The sequence below is a fragment of the Eleutherodactylus coqui genome, chromosome 3, assembly GCF_035609145.1.
Source record: "Eleutherodactylus coqui strain aEleCoq1 chromosome 3, aEleCoq1.hap1, whole genome shotgun sequence".
Lineage (NCBI taxonomy): Eukaryota > Metazoa > Chordata > Amphibia > Anura > Eleutherodactylidae > Eleutherodactylus > Eleutherodactylus coqui.
The window spans coordinates 169,293,921-169,320,627 of NC_089839.1; the positions used below are offsets into that span (position 1 = coordinate 169,293,921).

At 44.6% G+C, this 26,707-nt stretch overlaps 1 protein-coding gene across 3 annotated transcripts in view; it reads right to left on the bottom strand.

The window, feature by feature from the left end:
- Positions 1-22,687, bottom strand: part of TKT (transketolase) — a 38,889-nt gene extending 16,202 nt beyond the window's left edge. Inside the window, exons 1-7 of one of the 3 annotated variants that reach the window (XM_066596524.1) lie at positions 22,494-22,687; positions 9,414-9,531; positions 8,198-8,311; positions 7,887-7,984; positions 4,050-4,241; positions 3,296-3,414; positions 1,960-2,153 (exon numbers count right to left, since the gene is read on the bottom strand). In XM_066596524.1, coding sequence (XP_066452621.1) covers positions 1,960-2,153; positions 3,296-3,414; positions 4,050-4,241; positions 7,887-7,984; positions 8,198-8,311; positions 9,414-9,531; positions 22,494-22,600 — 942 coding nt within the window. In that variant the 5' untranslated portion in view covers positions 22,601-22,687. Of the gene's footprint in view, positions 1-1,959; positions 2,154-3,295; positions 3,415-4,049; positions 4,242-7,886; positions 7,985-8,197; positions 8,312-9,413; positions 9,532-21,626; positions 21,643-22,256; positions 22,284-22,493 lie in introns of those variants that run through there. The other 2 variants (XM_066596525.1, XM_066596526.1) reach the window with 2 other exon arrangements.
- Positions 22,688-26,707: the final 4,020 nt, after the last annotated feature.

Consider the following 26,707-nt stretch of genomic DNA (forward strand, 5'->3'; position numbering starts at 1 on the left):
TAATAATCTAAAAAAACGATGTTCATTATAAAACCAGATGGGAAACACAATCAAGAGAAAACCCCTAAATGGGACCTTTTACAAGGGCTGATCTTCAGCCTTATGTAACAAGCACGCTGATCATTCCTCTCTATGGAGCTGGGAAGATATACAACCTGCTACGAGGTATAGTTATGCTTGCTAAAAAGCAATGTTCAGTTGATGAACAAGTATTCGCATGTGCGCTAGCTGATTGCTGTCACTTTTACACAGCCCGATGATCTTGGGGGAGGGGGGGGGGGGGGGGGAATTGAACATTTGGATGAATGTCCTATCGGGCTCTTAGATTCTATCAGTCTGGGCACAGATCACCTTCTAACTGCAATGAAAAGGTAAAGCTGGCCATATGCATTTTTCGGCCAACCACTATCTCTCCAGACTCCATATAAACATTTCATCTCGAATCAGCAGAATATAGAAGTTTACTAGCGTACAGAGAGTGTATGGCAGGATATGCCGTAAACGTATCGTAAGTTGGAACTTCACCTCGGAGATCACATCTATCAGAAGAAAGGGGTGTCTCTCACCTGTCAGACATTAATGGCATATACTGTGGCTATTCCATAAATATCTGAAGTGGTAAAACCCTTTTTACTAGTGCTAACAACTGGGTGCAGGTGATAACTGATTACTATGCATCTTGTGGAGTCCACACTGTACAAGTGATGTATGATAAATCAGATGGCATAAAGGAACATGTATGATGCACAGATATTAAAGGGAAGGTATCTCCTTTTTACAAATTAAAACCAGATGCTGATACATATTTTTTTTTCTAATCTGCTTTTATTTACTGATAGATTTATTTTATTCTCCTTTCTTTGCCCATATCTACGGAGCAGCCATCTTGCTTGAGCTACTATTAAAAAGCATTCAGAAATCTGCTTTAGAGAAGCCAGATTGGGCATTAGAACCTGTAAATTGGAGATTGACTTCTATGGGAGAGAGTGTAGTGGGCATGCTCTGTGACCTGTGCAGAGGTCATTGTGCAGGGAGGAGGAGGAGGTGAGTTGTGACTATCGCTTAATGTGAATAGTGGATTCTGTTCTATCTATATATAGGTGTTACCTTGTATTATAATCCAGCCTGTCATGGCAACGAGGTGACTGTTCAGATGTGATGTCTACAGAATAAGGGCTTATTCACACAAGAGTATATTGGCCGCCATTTTCACGGTCGGCTGATATACGCTTCCATCTGATGCATTGGATTCCAATACATCAGATCATACAGGAGTTTTCCCACGGCGTAAAAGTGCCCGGACGGCCAAGATAGTGCAGGGTGCTTTTACGCCGGGCAGCAAAGATAGTCCTGGAACTATCCTTCTGCCCAGAATACGTTGGCTGCTGCAAATACTCCTAGAAGAGCCAATGACAGCGGCCAGTGAAGGGAAGTGGGAGGGAGTTTAGCAGCGTGACTGCTACACTCCCTCCCCCCTCCACTCTCCTCCCCTCCGGCTGTTTGTAATTGGAGTGGGCAAGGCGGAGGCAGAGCTAAGCTCTGCCCTATTCCGCCCCTCCCATTACTGGCTGCGGACAAGGGGCAGGGAGAGGGCGGGAGCTTAGCTCCGCTCCCAACCCACCCACTTTCATTGCAAACAGAAGGAGAGTAGAAGAGAGGAGGTGAGACAGCGAGGGAAGGGAAAGTCTCTCCCCACCCAACGACATTGTGGCCTCGGCGTATATGTGCCGGCCCTTGCCATCTGAACAGGTGCACAATCATTAGATTTGCGCCTGTTAATTTTTTTGGCTAAATAAAAGTTCCTTTAAAAAAACAATAGGTCTTATTCCGATGACACGTTTTGTTTCTCAAAATTTAAGACCTACTGCTTAAGATTCACACCGACACCCTAGCAATAAATAGTAGATTGACTGCCTTACACATTCAACACTCTATAAGTATAATGGAGCGTTTACCCACCTTGTCACCCAATTTATAATTGGGAGGAGAAGGCATCTTAATATTCTTGATGCTGATAGAAGGTGCATCTTCCACTGGAAGTGCGGGGGTTAATTTTTTATTGCTGTGTATCCTGCTCTCTATCTCCTTAATTGCTTGCTCTGCCAAGTCTTTTGGAAGTGGCTTGCCATGCCAGTTTTCCTTATCTTCAATACCTTCAAAAAAAATAAAAAAAACCAGGGTGAGATGAGGTCTTACTGATAATCAGATGTTCCTGCTAGTGGGATCAGCTACTAAATTGTCATTTCCATTGAAGCATTAACCCTTTCCAATCCAATTTTGGATTTGGGGTTTCCTAAAAAGCGTTCTCTTTTTGCTGTTATACAACGATGCCATCTGCTGGCTAAAGAAAGTGTGTGTGCCAGAGAGGCTCTGACAGCAGAGTGGCTGGCAATAGATGGTAAGAATACCTTGTCGGATGTCTTCTTACATTGGAGCTTTACAAGCTTCAATCAGAACGTAGAAAGACATCAGACAGTGGATTGGTAAGGGTTAACGGCCTTTTTTATACAGAACGGTTATCGTTTAAACAAGCGAAAGTGAACGAATTGTTCAGTGTAAACACAGCCAACAAGTGACCGGCAAACAATAAATCATTCGCATTTCGTTCATTTTATACAGACTTCAAAGGGCAAACAGTACTTTAGAGCAATAGTCCCCCTTTGCAGCTACTCTTACAGTGTAAGATCAGATTACGGCCTATGATGTAAAACATACATAATATGAAGTGATATATGAATGAGCTTCATCAACAGAGCAAGTGTCTGATCCTGGCAACCACTGCAAGAATCACAGTAGAGTATAATGCCTCCCAAAATGAGTTGTTTGCCTTTGATTAAGGGGGTTGTCCAGCTGTAAACTATTGATGGCATAGTCTTAGGATAGGTCACTAATAGTAGATTGTGGGAGTCAACTGCACAGGACTGTTTCTGATCAGCTGTTAGTGGAGTTGTAAATTGATGCACTGTGTTTATTTCTGCAGGAAGCAGACAGCTCCATTTACACTGTAGTGGCCAGGCTTGGAATTACAGGCAAGGGTCCCATTTATTTTAGTGGAAACTTTGCCTGTAATACCAAGCCTCGCCAATGCAGTGTGAATAGAGTTGTTTGCTTCCTGCAAAAATCAGTTCAGCGCACAAGCGCCTTGAGAACAGCTGTAAGGTGGCGGTCCAGGGCAACAAACCCCTGTTGATCCACTACTGATTACCTATTCTAAGGATAGGCCATCAACAGTCTAAAGCCAGTTGCCACACTATTCATGCTTTGCGAGTTCTCTATAGCCTGATGTGTACTATACCTGTGATCCCTTTGCCTTTATATGTCTTGGCAATGATAGCAGTTGGCTGGTTCTTCACAGGAGTGAATGCCTTACACAGCTCCTCTACACTGTGGCCATCCACAACGACAGAATGCCACCTAGAACGCACAGATTATACATAAGTGTTACTGGTCATTAGCACAGTTCTTTACAAACTCAAGCACAGGAGGGCTGCACCTCTCATACACAAACTATATGCAGACAGCTAATAGGTAGAATTAGTATTTTTTTTCTTTACCAATAACTGACAATAAGCAGTTTGCTTTATCTTGTAAACGTAGTAAATAATTAGTTGATTTCAAAAGTATTGCTTGATTGAGTTACAGGATTTCTATAAAATTGCACTCTGAAATTATTATTTACAGCCACTTTGGAGGTCCTTTCACTAAAACATTACAGAAATACATTAAAGGGGTTTTTTTTCGCGAGAGGGCAGGAAATGGTTAAAATAACAAACTAAGTTATGCTCCCTGTACATGGACACCTTACTGCTGACCGGTGGGATCAAGGTGAGTAGAACTTAGTTATTTCTAGCCATTTCCTCCCCTCTCCACAGTATTTCCATAACTCAGAAAACCCCTTTAACGAAAACAAAAAACTCCTTAGTGCTGAATGGCTTCATTTTGCCAAACCTAAAGACCCCTGTACAACTTTACGCAAAGAGATGTAATGTCACAATCTAGTAAGCAGCAATTCACTGGAACGTACAATCTGTAGTACAAACGTCACTTACCCAAAGGCCTCGCAGCGTTTCTGATAGATCTCTACTTTGTGCTGCAGAGGGGCGGCTTCACTCTGTCCCAGGCGGTTGACATCGATGATGGCGGTAAGATTGTCCAATTTGTAGAAACCTGCAAAATTCATTGCTTCCCAAACAGAACCTTCTGAGGTCTCTCCATCCCCAAGCAGACAGTATGTTCGGTAACTGTGGAAAGAATGAACGGCTATATTTGCAGTTTCGGGTAATTATGGCGTGTTGGTGCAACCTTAGATGGTGCAAGAAGGCAGTATATACATGTACTGGATACTTTCCGAAAACAAGTTGGTATTCCCTGTGTCCACACCCAACTCTAGGTAACCAAAGAAAGAAAGCTCATGGCGAAAAAGTGCTGACAGGGGCATAAAACGCACACGCAATTAAAGAGATTTTCTGGGACAAAAAAAAAAAAAATAGGCTTAAAATGGGGAACCTTGAAGAAGCCAGCAGGCAGTCCTGTGCACACAACCGCTTCAGCGGACATGGAAGGATCACCACTGTCTTTTTTTTTTTTTTTTTTTTTAAATCCTGAAAAACCCTTAGAATGATTCCCAGGCTCCGTCCTCAGGTTTCTTACGGGGTCCAGTGGAAGTGAGGGCCCTAGGAAATTGTGTAGTATTCTCTAAAATTAGCCCAGTGCATTGATTAAGGGGGTATTCACGGACATTTTTTATTTTTGCTATTGATGACTTCCAGGTCATCAATCGACGATCAGATTTAAGGACTGGACTGACTGAGATGACTAAGTCCAGTGTCACACAAGTGTGTTTTTAGCCTATATTTGGTTCGTGTTTAGAAGTATTTAGAAGGGCATATTTTTCATGGATGTGTTTTAAAAACTCAATTTATCCAACTTTTGTACTTTTTGAGTGAAAAATATACCCACTATAGTCTATGGAGAGTGATTTAAATGTGGATGCATCAGTATCTCATCCATATTTCATCAGTATTGGATTCGTATTTGCGAAAAGATTCGGGGGGCGGCGTGGTGGAGCGGGGGGTAGCAGTGGGGAACAGGAGGGAGCTTTCTCTCCCCCCCACAGCAACCCCCCGCACCCCCGAATCTTTTCGCTTGAGTAGTCAGTTACTCGAAAAAAAGCAATGCTCGATTGCGAAATCGCCCTAAACAAGTATGTTCGCTCATCTCTAGTTACAATAGGCTTGTGTGAAATTGACCTAAGAAATAACTTCTTTACAAAACTATTCAGAACCACCCCTCTGACCGTACGTTGACTTTCATCTTCGCTTTTAGATTGCACCTGCTAAAGATTTATGTATGGAAGTTAATAGTAATATAAGCAAGTGCCAAACTAAAATTTAGGATACATTTTTAAAGATGTTAGCTTGTAAAAATAATTACAAGTGTAAGGGGGTTTCACATTTGCGCTGGAGCCTCCGTCACAGATCGCGCAAGAAATATCAGAATAAAATGCGCTTCAGACAGCACTTTTTCTTCCAGTAAAGTGCCAGGCAGCTGAATGGAAATCGAACGACCTCATTATAGTCAACGGGCTCCGTTCGGTGGGGTTTGGTTCCATCATAAGACAGACCTGTTCACTCAGAGGATTCCCCTTTGCTGTCCCTCGAACGGAGCAGAACGGAACCCCCACCGCGGACGTGAAAGCAGCCTAAGTTAAATATGTAACGAAGTGCACTTATTATGTAACATGGTTTATCCATGTACAGTAATTCAATGACAATATTGCAAAAGGTTATCTGGATAATTTTGACTCAGAACAAACCTCCGCACCTTTCTAAGTCTGCACGTCTGATGCCAAGTTCAAGCAAGGCGATAAAAAAGCGGGAATGCTACTGAACAATGCAAGCCGAGGACAAATAGACACTCCTCTGCAAACAAGCATAGGATTGCATACCCGGCCTTATCAAGTACATTGAAAGAACTCAAAAACCTCAATTTGCTCATAGAAATATAGATTTATGAAATACAGTTTAAACTTCTTTGTATAATGTTATAAGGTAAGCATTCAAGATAATTCCGCCTGAGGCTCCCAAGAACATGCATGTTCAACTCAGCTGAATTATACATAGTATGTCTATGGGGTAGAGCAGGGAATTACTACCAGATACTCACAAAAGGATATGGGCTAAAATGGACAGGAGTCTTCTTATTCATATCATATTGTTGGCAAATACATACAAACATGGGAACCTTAAAAACTCTTCATTCTTGGCCTCAATAGGGTTCTCAGTGGTTTGATCCTCATTGATCGTACATTCAGACACACCTCTTTCCATATGCCCTATATGGACCATATTCCTCTGCAACCATAATTTAAATGACTACATTATCGACTGCTTTATTTCCTGTGTAGCACCTGCTGCCGGAAAGATGAGCAGCCTCCCTAGCAAACTCCGAAATTTGGGAAAGCATTAGATAACATTGACATGGCAAATGACTTGGAGGCTTTAGTTACCTGTAAGCTTAACTAGAGCAACCAGTGCCAGGCAGCTGCTGCCAAGGCAAATAGAATCATGGGGTACATCATAAGAGGTCTATAGGCACATGACGAGAACATTGTTCTTCCTCTTCACAAGTCACTGGTCAGACCACACATGGAATATTGTGTAGTTTTGGGCACCAGTACTCAAGAAGGACATATTAGAGCTTGAACAGGTACAAAGGGAGTAATTAAAGTAATAAATGGAATGGGTGGATTACAATATCCAGAAAGGTTATCAAAATTGGGATTATTTAGTTTAGAAACAAATGAGGGCTGAGGGGCGTGCTAATAACTATGTATAAATATATTAGGGGTCAATACAGAGATCCCTCCCATCATCTATTTATACCCATGACTGTGACAAGGGGGCGCTCTAACAACTATGTATAGATATATCAGGGGATGATACAGAGATCTCTTCCATCATCTGTTTATACCCATGACTGTAACTGTAACAAGGGGGCGCCCTCTATGTCTAGTGGTAAGAAGGTTTCTACACCAACATAGTATGGGTTTCTTTAATGTAAGAGCAGTGAGACTATGGAACTCTCTGCCTGGGGACCTGGTGAAGGCGAACTCACTAAAAGAGTACAAGAGGGGCCTGTACGGCTTTTATTGGGCAATACAATATTACATGTTATAATCACTTATGACTTCAGAAGGGTCGGTGATCCAGGGATTATTCCAATTGCCAGACTTGGAGTTTGGAAGAAATGTTTTCTCTTACCCGAGGAGAAATGCCATCTACCTCATGCGGTATTTTGCTCCGGATCAGCATTGAGGGGAATAATAGGCTGAACTGGACAAACATATGTCTTTTTTGGCTTTACATACTATGCTACTATTATGGAAGTCGGTTTTCCTTTTAAAGGGGGTGTTTAAGATGGGACAATCCCTTTAAGTAGCTTTTACTAGAAAACAATGTCTAGTTAAGGTATATGCTGAGCTTTCCACCTCAGGGTTGAATAGCTGAAAAAGGTATTCAAGTGGAAGGCAGAATTGAATCATTGACTTTAATGAGGCAAATGGAGACCAAAAGGTGCAAACTGTCTTTCTTTATAGCACAGCCGACTACACTATTGTGTCCTCCACAAAAGATGGAAACAAACAAACTAAGGTTTGCAGCTTTGGTCTCCATTTGCCTCATTAAAGTCAATGCTTCCGCTATAGTCTCTGATTGAATACGGTTTTCGGGTATGCAAATGGAACCCAAGGAAGGAAAGCTCAGCTTAAATGTTAAACGCAGTCTGAAAATAACTTAAGCCTAGAAGGATTTCAAGAGATGGGAACGAGAAGATTAGAAGGGACAAAATCCAAACAGTCAGAGTTCATCCAGTAACACAAGAGTTACCTGGCCTTATCAAAGTGTTTGGCAGTATAGGCCATTCCTGCCGCTGCACCCAGCCCTTGTCCCAACGATCCTGTGGCCACATCTGTGAATTCTTGTCTCTGCGGCAGAAAGTATTAGATCAGTGCATATTATATGAGAGACAACAAACTTCTGGACGAGGACTTTCAGGTCAAGGAGAGACAGTGAAAATGTGAAATTGGTACTCTTTTATTATTCACTACGGATATTTGAGCTGCTAAGAAGGCCAATAGTTGGCAGGAGATGCAAAAATACAAGTTAATGTGGATGCTTGGGTAATAGTAAATACTTACCGGTACGGGATGACCTTCAAGGACAGAGTCGAGTGTTCTCAACTTTAACAGTTCTGACTCGGGCACAAAACCAGCCTCTGCCCAGGCGGAGTACAGGACCGGAGCTGCATGACCCTGAAGGATAGAAAAGATTTGTTCCCATAAAGATTTATTCTTTCTTTCAATATCAAGAAGACAAAACATTAAGTAAAGCACCCTCGTAGAGCAAAAAAAACATCTGCAAGACGTTGTAAACATTACAAATACAAAACAATGGGAAAAACATTAGAGTAAGCCAACATGGGAAAACTGACTGCCCTGAATGGATTGTAAAAAAGGTGCAACTGAGGTCGAACTAGCGTTAACTCTAAGGTGCAACTTGCATCAGACCACACACAGACACTCATCTGCGAGGACAGTGGATATTGCATGTTGATTCTCGTCTGTGATATAGACCAGAATAGGACATGCAAAAATTAATTTTTCGCACAGACCATTGGTCCATCTGAAAACTCATTTATGTGAATTGCCCCCAAGGCTATATAAGGGTCCATGTGTATGCTGTAAAACAGCACATGGACATAAAATATGGTTGTCTGAATAAGCCCTTAGGACACTCCTATAAGGCTAACTTCACACAGGCGAGTGCGATATGGGTCCATGAATCCTGCCCCCATATCACGCTCCCCACCATGTGAATTCTCCGCGGATGTGAGGAGTTTTAAAGTCAAAACAGCCTCACATCACTGCGGCGATGTAGCAATCCTCCACAGTGGCAGAGTTTCTCCCATTGCTTTCCATTGGAAAGCCCGAACCGCATCACGTGCACCTAGCACATGGTGCAATGCTGCTGTCGGCCCATTGAATACGACGGGTGCTTCGATGCGAGATCACGCAGGGAGATAGAACATGCTGCTTGTGTATGAACCCATTCAAAAAAATGGGGTTCGTATTTGTGCGTCTCGCAATGCACAAATCTTGCACGATTTTCTGGCCCGGTTGAAGGCAGCCTTAATTGCTTTCATGTAGAACTCTATTGCAGGACATCATGTAAAAATAAAATCTGGGCTTTTGTTTTGTCCCTATTAAAATAATAGGAAAACACTGACACACAGTTCCCTTTCCATGACGGCAAAATTGCAGGAAAAATATCATGTGTGAATGTGTCCTTATAAAAATGGCTTCTCCTGATGTCCTGAGTGTGACGGTAAGCTTGGTGTGTGAATGTATAACATACCTTTGACAGCACAAAACGATCATTGTTGGGGTTCTTAGGATCCTGAGGCTTGTACTTCATTGTATGGAAAAACAAGACGGACATAATTTCAGCTGCACTGCAGCATGATGTGGGATGTCTAAGAGGGAAAAGGGATCAAATTAAAATTGGTTTGCTTGGAATCTAGTCACACATACAAAATATATAGCTAATCAGGAGTATGTATAACTTACATACAATATTCTTGACTTTACACAGTTTTAATAAGAAGTATTAAAGATCTGCCATTTCTGGGACATATTTTCTTCACATCTTTCAAAGCAACTTGCAGTACCACTGTTCACCACAGTCAATATAGGTAATACTTTCTATTGACATCAATGCAACAGCGCCCCCAGCTGCAATTTAGTTGAGTTCCAAATTAATCACATCCCTCAGCTTTGAAATTAAATAAGTTTGGAATGAACGATCGCCCAGACACCGCAGATCCGTCACTTCATACAGCAAAAATATAGCTAGGCTATGACTGTTTTAACCCTTTCCAATCACTGTCTGACGTCTTCAGACATTCTGATTGAAGCCTGTACAACTCCAATGTCGGAAAACATCCGACTGGGTATTCTTACTGTGTATTTTCGGCTGCTCCACTGTCGGAAGTTCTCTGGCACATCACATACTGCAGTACTGGCTTTAGCCAGCAGATGGTGCCGTTGTATAACGTCAGAAAGAGAAAGCCCCCTAGGAAACTCTGAATCCAAAATTGGATTGGTAAGGGCTAAATACAGGGTCCTTGTAATATATTTTTTTAACAAATCCAGTAGTCCTGGTTGTCAGCATCTAATCTATGATTTATATTATTCATTTTTTGTATGACTGTAAATTAATACTTTACATAAAAAAAATGATTAATGTGTAAATAACACTCAAAAAAATGCAACAATAAAGATCAAAAGTCACTCCGTTATCAAGTACACAATGGGCATCTGGAAAATAACAAAACTAGCTTAACTGCAGACTAAGACTTTATTCTGTATGTGACGTGTAGCGTGCCTGCTATAAAATCCTCATGCGGGTTAGAACAGACATAGACGGTTATGTACATGCTGGAGATACTGATTACTCATCCTTACAGGGCAGAATGAATGTCTGCTCCATGATCTGCACACGTGCGTCACTTCATATTTGTTAGGTACAAACAAAAGAAGCTTTCATGCAAGTTTAATATTTCCAACCCTGCAAACTGTACTTATACTTAGCCGAGGTCTAGATCTGTCTCCTCTTCATGGCCTGAAATAGGGAGCAGGTAGAAGTAAGACCATTGGTCAGAAAAGCAAGATGAGAAGATAGCAGCAGAAGTCTGTAGACTATAGATATAGCAATAAAGGCCCTTTTACACTGCCAGATAAATTGGAACGAGCATGTGATCAGCGGTGAAGTAGCGATCGTATATTCTTCTCTAGGCATGCATTTACACCGAAGTGGGTAGCTTCAATCCCTACACTTTAAGTCAACTATTATTAAATGATAATCATGCCATCTATCCTCATTGTCTTACTCATTATTCTTCCACCAGGCCAGAGAGCAATTGAACATTGCAAATCTGAGGCCAGCTTAAAGAACTGGTTGTGAGACAACGGTGAAAAGGAACCGGTGCATGGCACAATCTTTTGTGCACCAGGTTCCTTTTTACAGTTGTCTCACATGGCACCTCATGCCCACTCACCAGGGCGAGGTGTTGGCAGCACTCCTAATAATGACTCACGGGGCTATGTAATCCCCATAAAACCATCAGGAACCAATTTGGGACTGTTCCATCCACTTTTTCTTCTTTGCTCAGCATAAAGAATTGGTTAGGGATCTCTTTGGCCTGAAGGTTTTTGCTACCTCTGTAAGCCCCTATGGCTATGCATCTGTCGGATCTCATTTATTTACCCTACAGAACTCAACAAAGCCTAATGAAACATGCAGTATCTTCCAGACTAAAGGCATTAGTCGCTGTTCATCAGGCATTAAAGGGGTTTTCCAAGCGAATACTATTGATCCTATCCTTAGGATAAGTCATCAATTGCAGATCAGGGGGTTCCACCATTCAACTGACTATAAGCTGTTGTCAAGGGCCAAAAGCTCATAATGCTGTCCGTTCGGCAGTGGCCCAGTTTGTATTGTAACTCTCTTCCATGCACTTCAATGGGAGAGGGCTACAATACCAAACTGGACAACTGTTGAACAGACAGCGTTATGAGCTTTCAAGTCTTTGGCAGCAGCTTCTTGAGTTGAATGGCAGGGACTCTGAATGGTGGAACCTCGGCAACGTATTATTGATGACCTATTCTAAATATAAGAGTCAGGGTCAGCAGACGTGGATCTGATGTGCCACACAGTGGTTTAACTTTGGGCCAAAGCCAGAGACAACACCTGGGGAACCCCAGTTTTTACCTTTTCACCCCACCAGTCAAGATCTGGGCTTTGCTGCCGGGTCTGTTACAATAGAAGTGGTCTCAGCTATGTGGGAGTTGATGCTACAATAGACGAGGGTGCAGAACTTGAGTATCTGAACAGTGGCATAGTCAGAGGGTTCTGGTATAGGCAGGCAGTGTAACTTAAATACAAGGCACAAGCCAAAAGTCAGGACACACACAGCAGGTTCAGTACAGTACAAAGAGGCCAGGAGTCGGGGCAGGCAGCAGATACGAGAATGGTCAATAAAACAAGTCAATGTGGAGAATGCAGCAAAGTCAGGTATTACCAGAGTCAGAAAACGGGGAAGTCAATACATACAAATAGCACCTTTAGCTGGACAACGAGATCAAAACCTTGGGCATCTTCTTAAGAGCAGAAGGTGCTTGATATAACCAGAGGTGCTAAGGTGACTCAATCCGCACTCGAAAACTGGTGTACATGGCTTGCACCACATTTATTATGCATTTTAAACACTTTTTGGGAGTGGCTGAAAGGAAATGGTGTGGCTTAAAATGCAACAATGTGCACCAACATTTTGTTGGCACAAAGTAAGCCAACCAATAGATGCTGTAAAGGTAGGGACTAAAGATGGAGCAAATGTATCATCCACCATTAGCCGCTAAATTTAACACATTACTATACTGCCTGGTCCAAGTTTACACTAACTATTAGACAGGATTAGTAAATCCGCCATGTTTCCAGTTAATTATGTAAGATCCCCCTAGTTGTGAACCTGCAGCAATAAGAATATTAAATACCGCAACAATGGGGAAATGGTCACTTTCTTCACGAATGTAGTAACCCCATCAATGCTGATTACATGATGTGTATTCTTCATCTACAGTTCTTACACAACAGTCCTGTGTGTCCTAAGAGGACCGCACTTCCATAATGTGCTGGATGATATTGTGCATTAGAAACCGTCACACCAAACATTCCACTGCTGCTAAAAGTGCACATTCAGGACGAGATGAGTAAAGACGGTTTAAAGGCCTGACTGCCCCCCAGGAATGACAGACTCATCACTAACTAAAGCAACAACTGGGACATTCTTCTGCTTCATTCTTAAGAAGATTTAAAATGTAAACATGGCCACAATCTATCCATCCATCTGCTATCTATCTATCTATCCATCCATCTGCTATCTATCTATCTCATATATATCTATCTATCTATCTCTCATATATATATATATCTATCTCTCATATATATCTATCTATCTTCCTCATATCTATCTATCTCATATCTATCTATCTATCTATCTCTCATATCTATATATCCATTTATCTGATATCTATCTCTCTCTCTCTCATATTTATCTATCTATCTTTCTACCCACCCATCTATTATATAATTGCACCCTGTATTGGTTTGCACAGTTTACACTTTCCCAATAATGACTTCCTAGCTTGTAGTTATTTCGTTATCACTTCTCTTTTTTTTATACCTCTTTCAAAATAATTACCTCAAGTTTTAAGAGAACTTCCTTCATGTTTGGCAGATACGTTATGGAGAAGCCAGCGGGAATTACCCCATAGAGACAATTATTGTGAAGTACTAGGGGGCTGAATGTTAAATATAAATGTCCATTATCTTGTCAGTATGTTACACATCGCAGGTAATTCACACTGCAGAGAAATGGGTCTCTTATTGGGCATCTATCACTGTTAGTGGGGTCCTGTGGCTATCACTGATATTGGAGGTCCTCTGACTGTCACTATTATTGGAATTCTTGTGACGGTCACTGTTATTAAATGTCCTGAGGCTGTTACTGTACTGGGGGTCCTATAAAGCAGTGGTCCCCAACCTTTTTGGCACCAGGGACCGGCTTCAAGCAAGACCATTTTTACAAGGCCCGACAGGGTTGGGCGGGACATGGGCGGAGCTTTGGTTATAGGGGGCGGGGTTAAGAAGGGGGTTGGAGTTTAGTGCATTCTTATTTAATTATGACATTTAGAATGTCCTGGCAGTACACACATAGGGCAGTATATAATCTACCCCCCCCCAGCACACACATAGGGCAGCATATAATTTATCTCCCCCCCCAGTAATAGACAGCCCCCATCCCTCAGTAATTAGCAGCCTCTCCCCCTGTAATAAGTAGCCCCCACCCCAGTAATAAGCAGCCCCCCCAGTAATAAGCAGGTTTCGCCCCCCCCAGTAATAAGCAGCCCCCCCCCAGTAATAGGCAGCGCCCCACCCCCAGTAATAGGCAGTGCCCCCCCCCCCCCGTGATAGGCAGCCCCTTCCCCTGTAATAAGTAGCCCCCCCCAGTAATAAGCAGCCCCCCTAGTAATAAGCAGGTCCCCCCAGTAATAAGCAGCCCCCCCAGTAATAAGTAGCCCCCACCCCCCCAGTAATAACCAGCCCCCCTCCCCCGTAATAAGCAGACCCCCCTGTAATAGGCAGCCCCCCCCAGTAATAGGCAGCCCCTTCCCCTGTAATAAGTAGCCCCCCCAGTGATAACCAGCCCCCCCAGTAATAAGCAGCCCCTTCCCCTGTAATAAGTACCCCCCCCCCCGTAATAAGCAGCCCCCCTAGTAATAAGCAGGGCCCCCCCAGTAATAAGCAGCCCCCCCCCCGTAGTAACCAGCCCCCCCAGTAATAGGCAGCCCCCCCCATAATAGGCAGCCCCTTCCCCTGTAATAAGTAGCCCCTACCCCCAGTAATAGGCAGCCCCTTTCCCTGTAATAACTAGCCCCCACCCCCCAGTAATAACCAGCCCCCCCCAGTAATAGGCAGCCCCTTCCCCTGTAATAAGTAGCCTCCACACACACCCCCCAGTAATAGGCAGCCCCCCGTAATAGGCAGCCCCCCCCCATAATATGCAGCCCCCCCAGTAATAGGCAGCCCCCCCAACCCATATACTTACCTCCTCCCTGCTGTCGCTCTCTCTCTGCTTGCCCGGACGTCATTGTGCAGCCCGGAACGCTTCCTCCCCGAGTCCTCTCCTGCGGAACTAATGAGCAGGGGACTCGGGGAGGGGAATCTGGCTGCACAGACGTCAGTGTGTGAGCCGGGAACAGCGCGATTACCAGCGAGAAGCTGCGGCGCCCCCGCTGGCAATCGCTTCAGTGGTCAGTGGCGTCGGCACGCCGCGGGCCACATAGCACAAGGCAGCGGGCCGGATTCGGGCCGCGGGCCTTGTGTTTAGAGCAAAAGTTCCCGGCGGTGCCGCAGAGCGGCGCTAACCACCCAACGGCCCGGCCCCGGTCCGGTGGTTGGGGACCCCTGCTATAAAGGTCACTATTATCAGAGGTCTTGTGTCTGTCACTATTATTGGACGTCCTCTGAGTGTCACTGTGAATAGGGGTCTTCTTACTGTCATTATTATTGGAGATCCTCTGAGTGTCACTAGACATTAGATGTTCTGCAGCTGTCACTTTATTGGGGGACCTCTGACTGTCACTGTGAATAGGGGTCTTCTTACTGTCATTATTGGAGGTCTTATCGCGCTGTTATTGCTATTGGGGATCCTGTGGCGGTCAACAATATTCGGAGCCTTCTTGCTCTCAAGGTTATTGGGGTCCTATGGCAGTCACTGTTATTGGGGGTCCTCTGACTGTTACTATTATTGGAGGTCTTGGGACTGTCACCATTACTGGGTGACCTCTGACTGTCACTGTAATTAAGGGTCTTTTTACAGTCATTATTATTAGAGGTCTTATTGCTCTCATTGCTATTGGGGGTCCTGTGGCTATCAACAATATTGAGGGACTTGTTGCTCTCAAGGTTATTGGGGGTCCTATGGCAGGTACTGTTATTGGAGAGCTTTTTTTCTCACTGTCAATGACAACACTGATTCTACCATTAATGAGGGTAACCCAATGCACAGTTTATAAGGGCACATGGTGGGGCAGTTCAGACACCATTAATAGGGGCACTATTATAGAAGAACCTAAAAAAAAATTGTTACAATGATGCAGTTTACAAATATGCTCTGTCATATCTTAGAATGTTATATACAATTCAACTAGTATCTTACAATTGTACAAACTGCTCCCTTATAGACATTATATACTATTACGACTCTTTGGGTGATTTAGTAGAAAATCATGACTGATGTCAGAGCATTAGGGTTATGAATGGAAAGGGTATTGGGGGGGATTTCACACATTTGGGCTGTCAGGTGTTGGATAAACTGATGCGTTCAGTCAGGACAAAGGCTCGGAGATAGCAGGAGCCTCAGGACATCTGGCAGCGGCGCACCAAGGGCATCTCGTGTTTTTGTTATATATCAGTTCTGACTGCTTTTCTATGTGAGAAAAAGCAGAAATTATTGTGCTGCGGGCCAGAAAACACCCAAGACTGCAGGCCGAGACACATTCCTTGCTGCCAAATTCCTAGCATCTATTGTACTCGTTCCTTCTTACCTTACCGCAATGCAAATGAAATCATTTCTGCTTCTAACAAGACACAGACCGAATTCTGCTCCTTTCTTATGAAGGGTCTTAGATGAAGGGGTATAATTCCGCATTGTGTCCTGTTCCATCCCCAGCCTTACACCAAGGTGAGATTGCTGTATAGATGCAATCAGAGTCAACCTCTGAATGCAAAACCTCCATGTCTAGAAAGAAGCCTCAGATACTGTTCATCCTGAGCTGACTGGTTCATAAATACACTGCAATAACTACAGTAATACCTAGTCTGCTAGAACATCTACGAAAGCAGAGCAATGGCAGAGAAGGAGTGATGGAGGTATTTAAAGGGGTGATATTGGGGTAATCCTATTGCGATGCTACAGAATATCGCTAAGAGATCTCATTACATTAGAATCGGTGCAGATCCTACTTTTGGGGCCTGTGCCAATCCTGACCACAAGAGCGCCTACTCCCATGTGCAGGGAATTACAGCTTCATTCAAGTGAAGGAGTTGCAATTCGAAGGGCTTATTCACACTAACACATTTGTGCGGCGTGTTGCACATGCAAACATTTGCGCATGCAATATGCCGTGAATGGTACAATTGATTTCAATGGGTTCACTTACATCAGCGTATTTTGCGTTCACAACAGGTGGAAAAAAATGCAGAAAAACAAAGAACGAGCGCAAGCAAAAACACAACACCCATCACACAAATACGCTGCGTAAATGTGCTTATGACCGTATGAAGCGCGCATTTGTTTGGGGGCCTTGTCTCTCTCACTGTTATTGGGCATCCTACAGCTTTCACTATTACTGGGGGTCCTATGACTGTCACTGTTATTTGAGGTCTTGAGACTGTTATTATTGGGGGTCCTATGACTGTCACTGTGAATAGGGGGTCTTGTGTTGCATTTTTGTGCACGTCTGTGATTGACAATTTCTCACTATGAGCTGTCATAGATTTACAGCAGCTCCTAAACAATTGTGACCCTTCTCTGTCCGGGCGCTGCAGGAAGTCCTAAAGGGAATGAACAGTTGGCACGATGGATTGGCGAAGAATTGTAGAAGTTTATTAAAGGGGGTTTCCAGGGCTAAAAAAATATATATCAGGGGCTAAGAATGTTAAAATGAGCCCTTAAATAACCCTCCAGTCCAGCGAAGAAACCCTGCGACTCATTGCCCCAAGCACCTGTAGAGGTCACATGCTGTGCATAAGCCAATCACAGGCTGCAGTGGCCGTGACCCATTCATTGCAGAATCACCGCTGAAATTTAGTATATTATATTCTTAAGTTTGATACATTGAACACCTGCAGTTCCTTCATTTTGAGTCCTGGCAGTAATATGCCATCATTTACTATGGTGGCAAAAGCCCTTTGATGTAATTGCACATTACTCTGCAGCTTTATATGCTTTATTTATTCCTATATGATGCAAGTATTTCAAGGGTTCTCCAGAACTTTTACTATTGATAGTTGATTGGCGGGTCTGCCCAATGACAGTGTGGACAGTGCTGGAAGCAAATAGCGCCGTCCGTATTGCAGTGGCCCAGTTTGGGAGTGCAGGTGCAATTCCCATTGATTTTATTGAGGCCTGTACCAAACTGGGCTACTGCAGTATTGACGGCGCTATCTGTGTCCATCACTACCCATGGTGTCAGAGATCAGATCAGCAGCGGGAATCCCGACCATCAGGCACCAACCAATTAACTATTGATAACCTATCCTGAGAATAGCTCATCAATAGTAAAAGTCTCAGAAAATCCCTTTAAAGGGGTTGTGCCAAGAACACAACCCTTGTTTATATTCTTTATTAGTTCAAAAAACATAAGAAAATGGAGGTCCCTGCTGAGGATTCCTCTACGGGCGAGCAGCAACCATCCTGGCAAACTTTGGACTTTCTTCTATTACAGAACATACATTTAACCTGCAGGAAGCTTCTGTCTGGATGCGTCTTCCCCTGGCAAAAACAGCTGTTTCCTAGGAGTAGGACAATGGGTGATCAGATGTTTGCCTCAGGGACCACATACAAAAAGGAGTTGTGTCCAATGGATAGGTGATAAAAGTGGATCACAGCTAGAGATGAGCGAGCGTACTCGGCCACGCCCCTTTTTCGCCCAAGCGCCGCGATTTCCGAGTACTTCTGTACTCGGGCGAAAAGATTCGGGGGGCGCCGTGGGTGAGTGGGGGGTTGCAGCGGGGAGTGGGGGGGGGGAGAGGGAGAGAGAGAGGACTCCCCCCTGTTCCCTGCTGCTACCCCCCGCTCCGCCACGCCTCCCCCTGCCCCCCGGCGCCCCCCGAATCTTTTCACCCGAGTACGGAAGTACTCGAAAATTGCGGTGCTCGATCGAGTAATTACTCGAAACGAGTAGGTTCGCTCATCTCTAATCACAGCACAACCCCTCCTTTAACCCAGGAGCAATAGGTCCAGTGACTGCTAGGGTAGCAAATATTCAGCAATTGAGAATATATTATATATTTATTCTGAATTGCTAAATATTTGATATATACGATGTATGTGTAAATATATTATGTACACACACATACTTTTATATACACACATATTTATAAATATATGCAGTGCTATTACTTTAAATATGTTTCCCTGTACATCAATAACATTACTCGTGTCAGTACATCCTTCCTCCCACACCCCTGGCACTCCTTTCTTGGGGACAGGTAATTCACTGGTCTTCCATTCTTACACAAGAATGACTTTACTCTGTGCTGGGTAGATTCAGGACTACTTCTGGGACATGATCACTATTCATATTTCCTCGTTAGAGAATACTTAATATAGAATTATGTTGTAACACTGTACATTTTGGTATAAGGAACCACATTACATGTCCCTGACTGTATGGGACACTCCGCTTACAGGAAGGATCGTTCCGGCTTCCTTCTGGATACAATTATAATGCATTGGGGAATTGCATTATCAGCATTTGTCTCACCTGGGAAAAAGGGGGAAACGGTGTATGCAATACACAGAAAGCACTATACATGTAGGAGGCGGTATATAATAAGTAAAAAAATTATAGGATAATTGCAACATAATATCACGGACTACATAGTGACAAAAAGTGCTGATAAATAAGACCATGGAGGAGCCGGAGGACAAAATGTGGGGGCTTCTAGGCAAGGAGTAGTATTTGAATGGATGCAGATAATTGTATGGCTTAGCATGAAGCCACATGTATTCTACGTTGTGAGATTTGCCTTCAGGGAGATAGTCGCTGTCCCCGTCCGGTCTGATCAGGATGGTGCTCATAGAGCCAGCCACATTCCAGCAGCAGTCTTGCGAGCCTGGGAGAAAGTCCTACGTGTAGCAGGCGAGCTCTCGCTCTTAAAGGGAAAGATGCTACTAAAGACATCAGAAAAGGAAATCGCTCAGAATGCAATTCCTCTATTACAGTCGTTCACAGCAGCATATTTTCAGTCGGTGCGCTGTCCCAGTGTGCAGCTGACCGCCCTCTGACAGCACACGGATCATAGTAGTCAATGAGCAAATTCACGCATCAGTTTATTCACACGGACACACGGTTCACGTGAAAAATAAGGTAGAACCCATTATTTTGATATGATGCACGGACGGGACTTGCCCATTAAAATCAATGAGCATGTAAAAAAACGGACAAGACACGAAGAAAGTCCTGTACAACTAAATACAAAAATGTCCCCCCTGCAGGCGGGTGCACCGGACAATGGAGCCGTTCATCCATAACCGTGATGCTCGCCGGTGTGTGATTAAAGGAGGCTTCACATGGGCTGTTTGCAAATTACGCTCCCCCTGCGCAACTCTTTTGCACAGTGAACGTGTGCACTTTGTGCGCATGCCTACGCTGACCTAACGGCCATCATTATAGGCATGGGGTCCGCCAGGCATTTTTGGTGTCCCGCGCCACTGATACTTGCACTGTTGTGTTGGTATAGTGGAGCACAACAACGAAAGTGGCAATGGCGTTGTAGCGTGAATATGAACGAAGCCTGAGGGCGGACGCACACGGATGTATTTGCGCGTGCAATACGTAGAGAATAGAGCTCATCAATTTCAATGGATCCTCTCATTTTGCATTTGCCGAAAAAACGCAACATGTTCAACGGGGGGTGCGCACCCGCTACCTGTGTAATTGGGCCTTACACTACGCAATTTCACAGGAAAGCGGACACATCTGGTACTAATTAGGCTGCACAGGCTTTTAAATCACGCAGGGACACACCCGCGCCAATGTCAACGATCCCCAACAGTGCAAAACTACAGTAAAATGCGCTAAAACATGCAAAAAAAATTCTTTCATGCACAAAAATATCATACTACCGCGTGCATTTTTGCGCATACGTCCATTTGAGTCTGCCCGTAGTGTCACCGGACAGAAACTGAACGCATCCTGTTATACTCCATGGCGTCCGTTTGCTTCAGGGTATATTTACACTGGCTATGCAGGCTGCGGTCCACATTATCGGGCGCAACCCGGTCTGTGCGCTGTCCGATGTGGGGTGGGGGGGGACGCTGCACATGACACATGGTTTTCTCGTATGATACGCGCACAAGAATAGGACATGCAGCGATTTCTGAAACACGGACCGTCGGTCTGAGTGACAAATTGCCCGTGGGCATGAGCCCATTCGAATGAATGGATTCCATGTGAATTCCATCTCATTGATATCGCCCATCTCATTGATATATACCCTAATTCCACGGATTCCGTTATGGAGCTGATGTACGCCTCCTTCGCGTATGCCAGCCCTCCTGTCAGGATTCTCTCCGATGCGTTCCAAAAACAATGGAGGGAAAAGGATGCCAAACCAGTCACTGGGGGTCAGAAGTTGCACTGGTGGACAGACAGACTTTGCACGTAGCACTTCTATGTCTGCTGCATGGACGCCGGACAGGTGCGCATATTTGTTATCACTTGTGACCGGAGAGATGACAGCTGATGTACACAGCCTGGCACCATGTGTGATGCCACTTCTACCTGGCACTGCCCATACAGTTAGCATCTCCTCTGCCTGCAGTGAGTGGGTGCAGTTAGTGGTTGGCACACATGGGGTGTAACCAGCAGGTACTATCTATAAAGAGGTGCCCGCTGGCACTGGTAATGACCCGGAGCCAGCCGTGGTGGTTGGCACACATGGCCCAGGCAGATGCTATGTATAGGCAGGTGGCACAGGTACTCACCCGGGGCCGCAATAGTGGTTAGCACACATGTCCAGGGCAGGTAGAATGTATAGGCAGGTGGCACTGGTACTCACACGGAGCCGGCCGCTGTGGTGGTTGGCACACATGGCCCGGGCAGGTACTATCTACATAGAGGTGCCCGCTGGCAGTGGTAGTCACCCTGGGCCGCAGTGGGGGTTGGCACCTATGGCCCGGGCAGGTACAATGTATAGGCAGGTTGCACTGGTACTCAACCGGAGCCGGCCGCGGTGGTGGTTGGCACACATGGCCCGGGCAGGTACAATGTATAGGCAGGTGGCACTGGTACTCACACGGAGCCGGCCGCAGTGGTGGTTGGCACACATGGCCCGGGCAGGTACAATGTATAGGCAGGTGGCACTGGTACTTACACAGAGCCGGCCGCAGTGGTGGTTGGCACACATGGCCCGCGCAGGTACTATCTACATAGAGGTGCCCACTGGCACTGGTAGTGACCTGGGGCCGCAGTGGTGGTTGGCACACATGGCCCGGGCAGGTACTATGTATAGGCAGGTGGCACTGGTACTCACACGGAGCCGGCCGCTGTGGTGGTTGGCACACATGGCCAGGGCAGATACTATCTACATAGAGGTGCCCGCTGGCACTGGTAGTCACCCTGGGCCGTAGTGGGGGTTGGCACCTATGGCCCGGGCAGGTACAATGTATAGGCAGGTTGCACTGGTACTCAACCGGAGCCGGCCGCGGTGGTGGTTGGCACACATGGCCCGGGCAGGTACAATGTATAGGCAGGTGGCACTGGTACTCACACGGAGCCGGCCGCAGTGGTGGTTGGCACACATGGCCCGGGCAGGTACTATGTATAGGCAGGTGGCACTGGTACTCACCCGGAGCCGGCCGCGGTGGTGGTTAGCACACATGGCCCCGGCAGGTACAATGTATTGGCAGGTGGCACTGATACTCACACGGAGCCGGCCGCAGTGGTGGTTGGCACACATGGCCCGGGCAGGTACTATCTACATAGAGGTGCCCACTGGCACTGGTAGTCACCTGGGGCCGCAGTGCTGCTTGGCACCCATGGCCCCGGCAGGTACTATGTATAGGCAGGTGGCACTGGTACTCACCCGGAGCCGGCCGCGGTGGTGGCCCGGATGGACAGGATGCGCAGCCGGTTGGCCGTGTCCTTCAGCGCCTGCAGAGTCTGCTGGTCGGGCTTGTGGTAATCCGCCATGGTAGAGCTGCGGCTGCCGGGGATTAGTGAGGAGTGTGCGGGGCTGACAGCTGGAGACACCCGGGGACCGCACACCGACCGTATTATAGGCAGAGCGGGGGGCGGGAGGAGGCGGCCGGGGACTGACAGGAGGGAAGGGGACTGACTGGAGGAGGGCGGCGGCCATCAGCTTCCTGATACAACCGGGATACATATATATACTGTACAGTGCAGTGTGTATATCTTGTATATATATAAATAGATGGGATCTATAATGTACTCTGCATACAGGGATATATAGTGTACTCTATATACTGGAATATATACTGTGCTCTATATACAGGCATATATACTGTGCTCTATATACAGGAATATATACTGTACTCTAAATACAGGGATATATACTGTGCTCTATATACAGGAATATATACTGTACTCTAAATACAGGGATATATACTGTGCTCTATATACTGGAATATATACTGTGCTCTATATACAGGCATATATACTGTGCTCTATATACAGGAATATATACTGTACTCTAAATACAGGGATATATACTGTGCTCTATATACAGGAATATATACTGTGCTCTATATACAGGAATATATACTGTACTCTAAATACAGGGATATATACTGTGCTCTATATACAGGAATATATACTGTGCTCTATATACAGGGGATATATACTGTGCTCTATATACAGGGGACATATACTGTGCTCTATATACAGGAATATATACTGTGCTCTATATACAGGAATATATACTGTACTCTATATACAGGTGATATATACTGTGCTCTATATACAGGAATATATACTGTACTCTATATACAGGAATACATACTGTGCTCTATATACAGGGATAGATACTGTACTCTATATACAGGAATATATACTGTGCTCTATATACAGGGGATATATACTGTACTCTAAATACAGGAATATATACTGTGCTCTATATACAGGAATATATACTGTACTCTATATACAGGAATATATACTGTGCTCTATATACAGGAATATATACTGTGCTCTATATACAGGGATATATACTGTACTCTATATACAGGGGATATATACTGTACTCTATATACAGGGATACATACTGTACTCTATATACAGGGGATATATACTATATATACAGGAATATATACTGTACTCTATATACAGGAATACATACTGTGCTCTATATACAGGGATAGATACTGTACTCTATATACGGGGATATATACTGTACTCTATATACAGGGGATATATACTGTACTCTATATACAGGGGATATATACTGTACTCTATATACAGGAATATATACTGTGCTCTATATACAGGGATACATACTGTACTCTATATACAGGAATATATACTGTGCTCTATATACAGGGATATACACTGTGCTCTATATACAGGGATATATACTGTACTCTATATACAGGGATATATACTGTGCTCTACATACAGAGGATATATACTGTACTCTATATACAGGGGATATATACTGTACTCTGTATACGGGGATACATACTGTACTCTATATACAGGGATATATACTGTACTCTGTATACAGGGGATATATACTGTACTCTATATACAGGGATATATAATATACTCTATATACAGGGATATATACTGTATTCTATATACAGGAATATATACTGTGCTCTATATACAGGGGATATATACTGTACTCCACATACAGGGATATATACTGTACTCTATATACAGGCATATATACTGCACTCTATATACAGGGATATATACTGTACTCTATATACAGGGATATATACCGTGCTCTATATACAGGGGATATATACTGCACTCTATATACAGGAATATATACTGTGCTCTATATACAGGGATATATACTGTGCTTTATATACAGGGGATATATACTGTACTCTATATACAGGGATATATACTGTACTCTATATACAGGGGATATATACTGTACTCTATATACAGGGATATATACTGTACTCTATATACAGGAATATATACTCTGCTCTATATACAGGGATATATACTGTACTCTATATACAGAAATATATACTGTGCTCTATATACAGGGATATATACTGTGCTCTATATACAGTGGATAGATACTGTACTGTATATACCGGAATATATACTGTACTCTACATACAGGGGATACATACTGGACTGTGTATGTACAGTGTTAAGGATGGGACAGTGGTATAGCCTCACAGTCCCGTTTATAGGCCTGGAGAGCCAACAGGTGCCTATATTGCAGGAGGGTGAGCCCTCACAGCACCTCTGTGTGCCGCTGACTTCATACAACTGTCATGCCACTAGCTCATCAGTTCTACAAGATTCTGCAAGATTTCTGCAGCAGAGAGGCAGTTCATAGAGAGGAGAGAGCTGGCAGCAGAAACAGCAATACAATTGACATGCTGCGGCTTTGCATTCCACGCTGCATGTCAATTTCAGCGCGGTTTAGCCGCAATGGATCAGCTGTAACGTGTGGACGAGATTTTTGCAAATCTCAGCCACTTTGCTGTTTAATCCCAGGATTAAAAATGCAGCCGGAATTCCATGCAGAAAGTCTGCACAGAAATTCCGCCGCAATTCTGCCCCGTGGGAATCCAACCTTACAGTGTCAAAGTTCAGCCCCAAAAGACAATCAGGTACTGTGCTCCCATAACAGTGCCAGCCCCACTGCCCCCATTGTAGTGCCAGGCTGCTCTCACATCTGCATCGAGGGTTCTGCTCCATCATGGCATAATCCCCTGTCTGAATGGATTTGTTTTATAACAGAACTGAACAGCGCAGAACTGACCCCAATGACTATAATGGCGTCCATTCAGTTTCCGTTCAGCTGACCGCCATTTCACCGGACTGAAAAGTCCTGAGTGTACATTGTAGAGGAAATGCTTAGCCACAACTTTCCTACCGATGACAACTGATTGCCGCGAGCAAGAAAAGCTGGATTAACTTCTATTTTAAGATAAGGCTACACGGCAACTTTGGCCTCAACAGAGGATCATTGCGCAGCCCTGCGACCCCGAACTTTAATTAAAGGGGTCTTCCCAAGCTTAACTTGATAAAAGTCTGATCAGTGGGGGTCTTGCTGCGGGTCCTGTGTCCTCCTCTCCTCACTGCACCCCCCATGGTGACCGAGTGATTGAACAGAGGGGTGGCGGAGTGTGTGCGGTGCTGTTCTATTCATTTCAATAGGGCTGACCAACATAGCTGAGCAAAAGCATTTGGCTATCTCCGTCAGTCCCACTGAAGATGACTGGAGCAGCACCGCTCATGCTTGACTGCCACTCCATTCAGTCTCCTGCTCATTGTGGCAGTGCAGTGAGGAGAAGAGGGGGACACAGGACTCCCCATTTTTGGGATCAGTGAGATCCCGACTGACTAGACTTTTATCACCTATCCATAAAATTCAGTCTGGGGAATACCCCCTTAAAGGAGTATTCCATTTCGGCTTTTCATGGCGATGATGGGAAAACCCAGCCCTCTGTTCCCGAGCGCTTCAGCCCAGCTATTATTGAAATGAATGAGAGCTGCGGACACGGCATAGTACGATGCGCTACACTGTTTCTGTAACTCCCCATGATGCGCGGTGTGCTACGCTGTTTTCATTGCTCCCATTCTCTTCATTAAGCAATATGCAAATAGCGCTGGGCTGCAGCACTCCGCTGTTTTCGTAGTGGGTGGCCGGTAACTGCAGCAGTGGATTCCAATCTCTGTTCTGAAAAGCTGAGATGGGTCTATGGGGTCACGGTGTGAGTCGCAGGTTGCTGTAGCTGCAACCTGCATGTCGCAAAAGATCTGATCTCAGTGGGGTGAGGCAAGCCCTTTAAATACTAATTTGCTCATTGTATTGTATGCATTGGAGAAGCAAGAGCGTCACTTATCTGGGGGGCTTTCAGGCGGGTTGTAAAAATGGTCGATGCACGTGACTTATACATGGATATTATCACGGATTTGCAAAGGGTAAAGTTTGCACATAAAAGATCGGGATTTTGGTGAAATTTGTCCTTGGCATATTTTTACACCCAGCGTGAAAGCACCTCTATACTCCTTATGTACTAACTAAACCATATGGGTATTGCAGTGCTGTATCCCCATCTGATAACGTCCATCACTACAACGTAC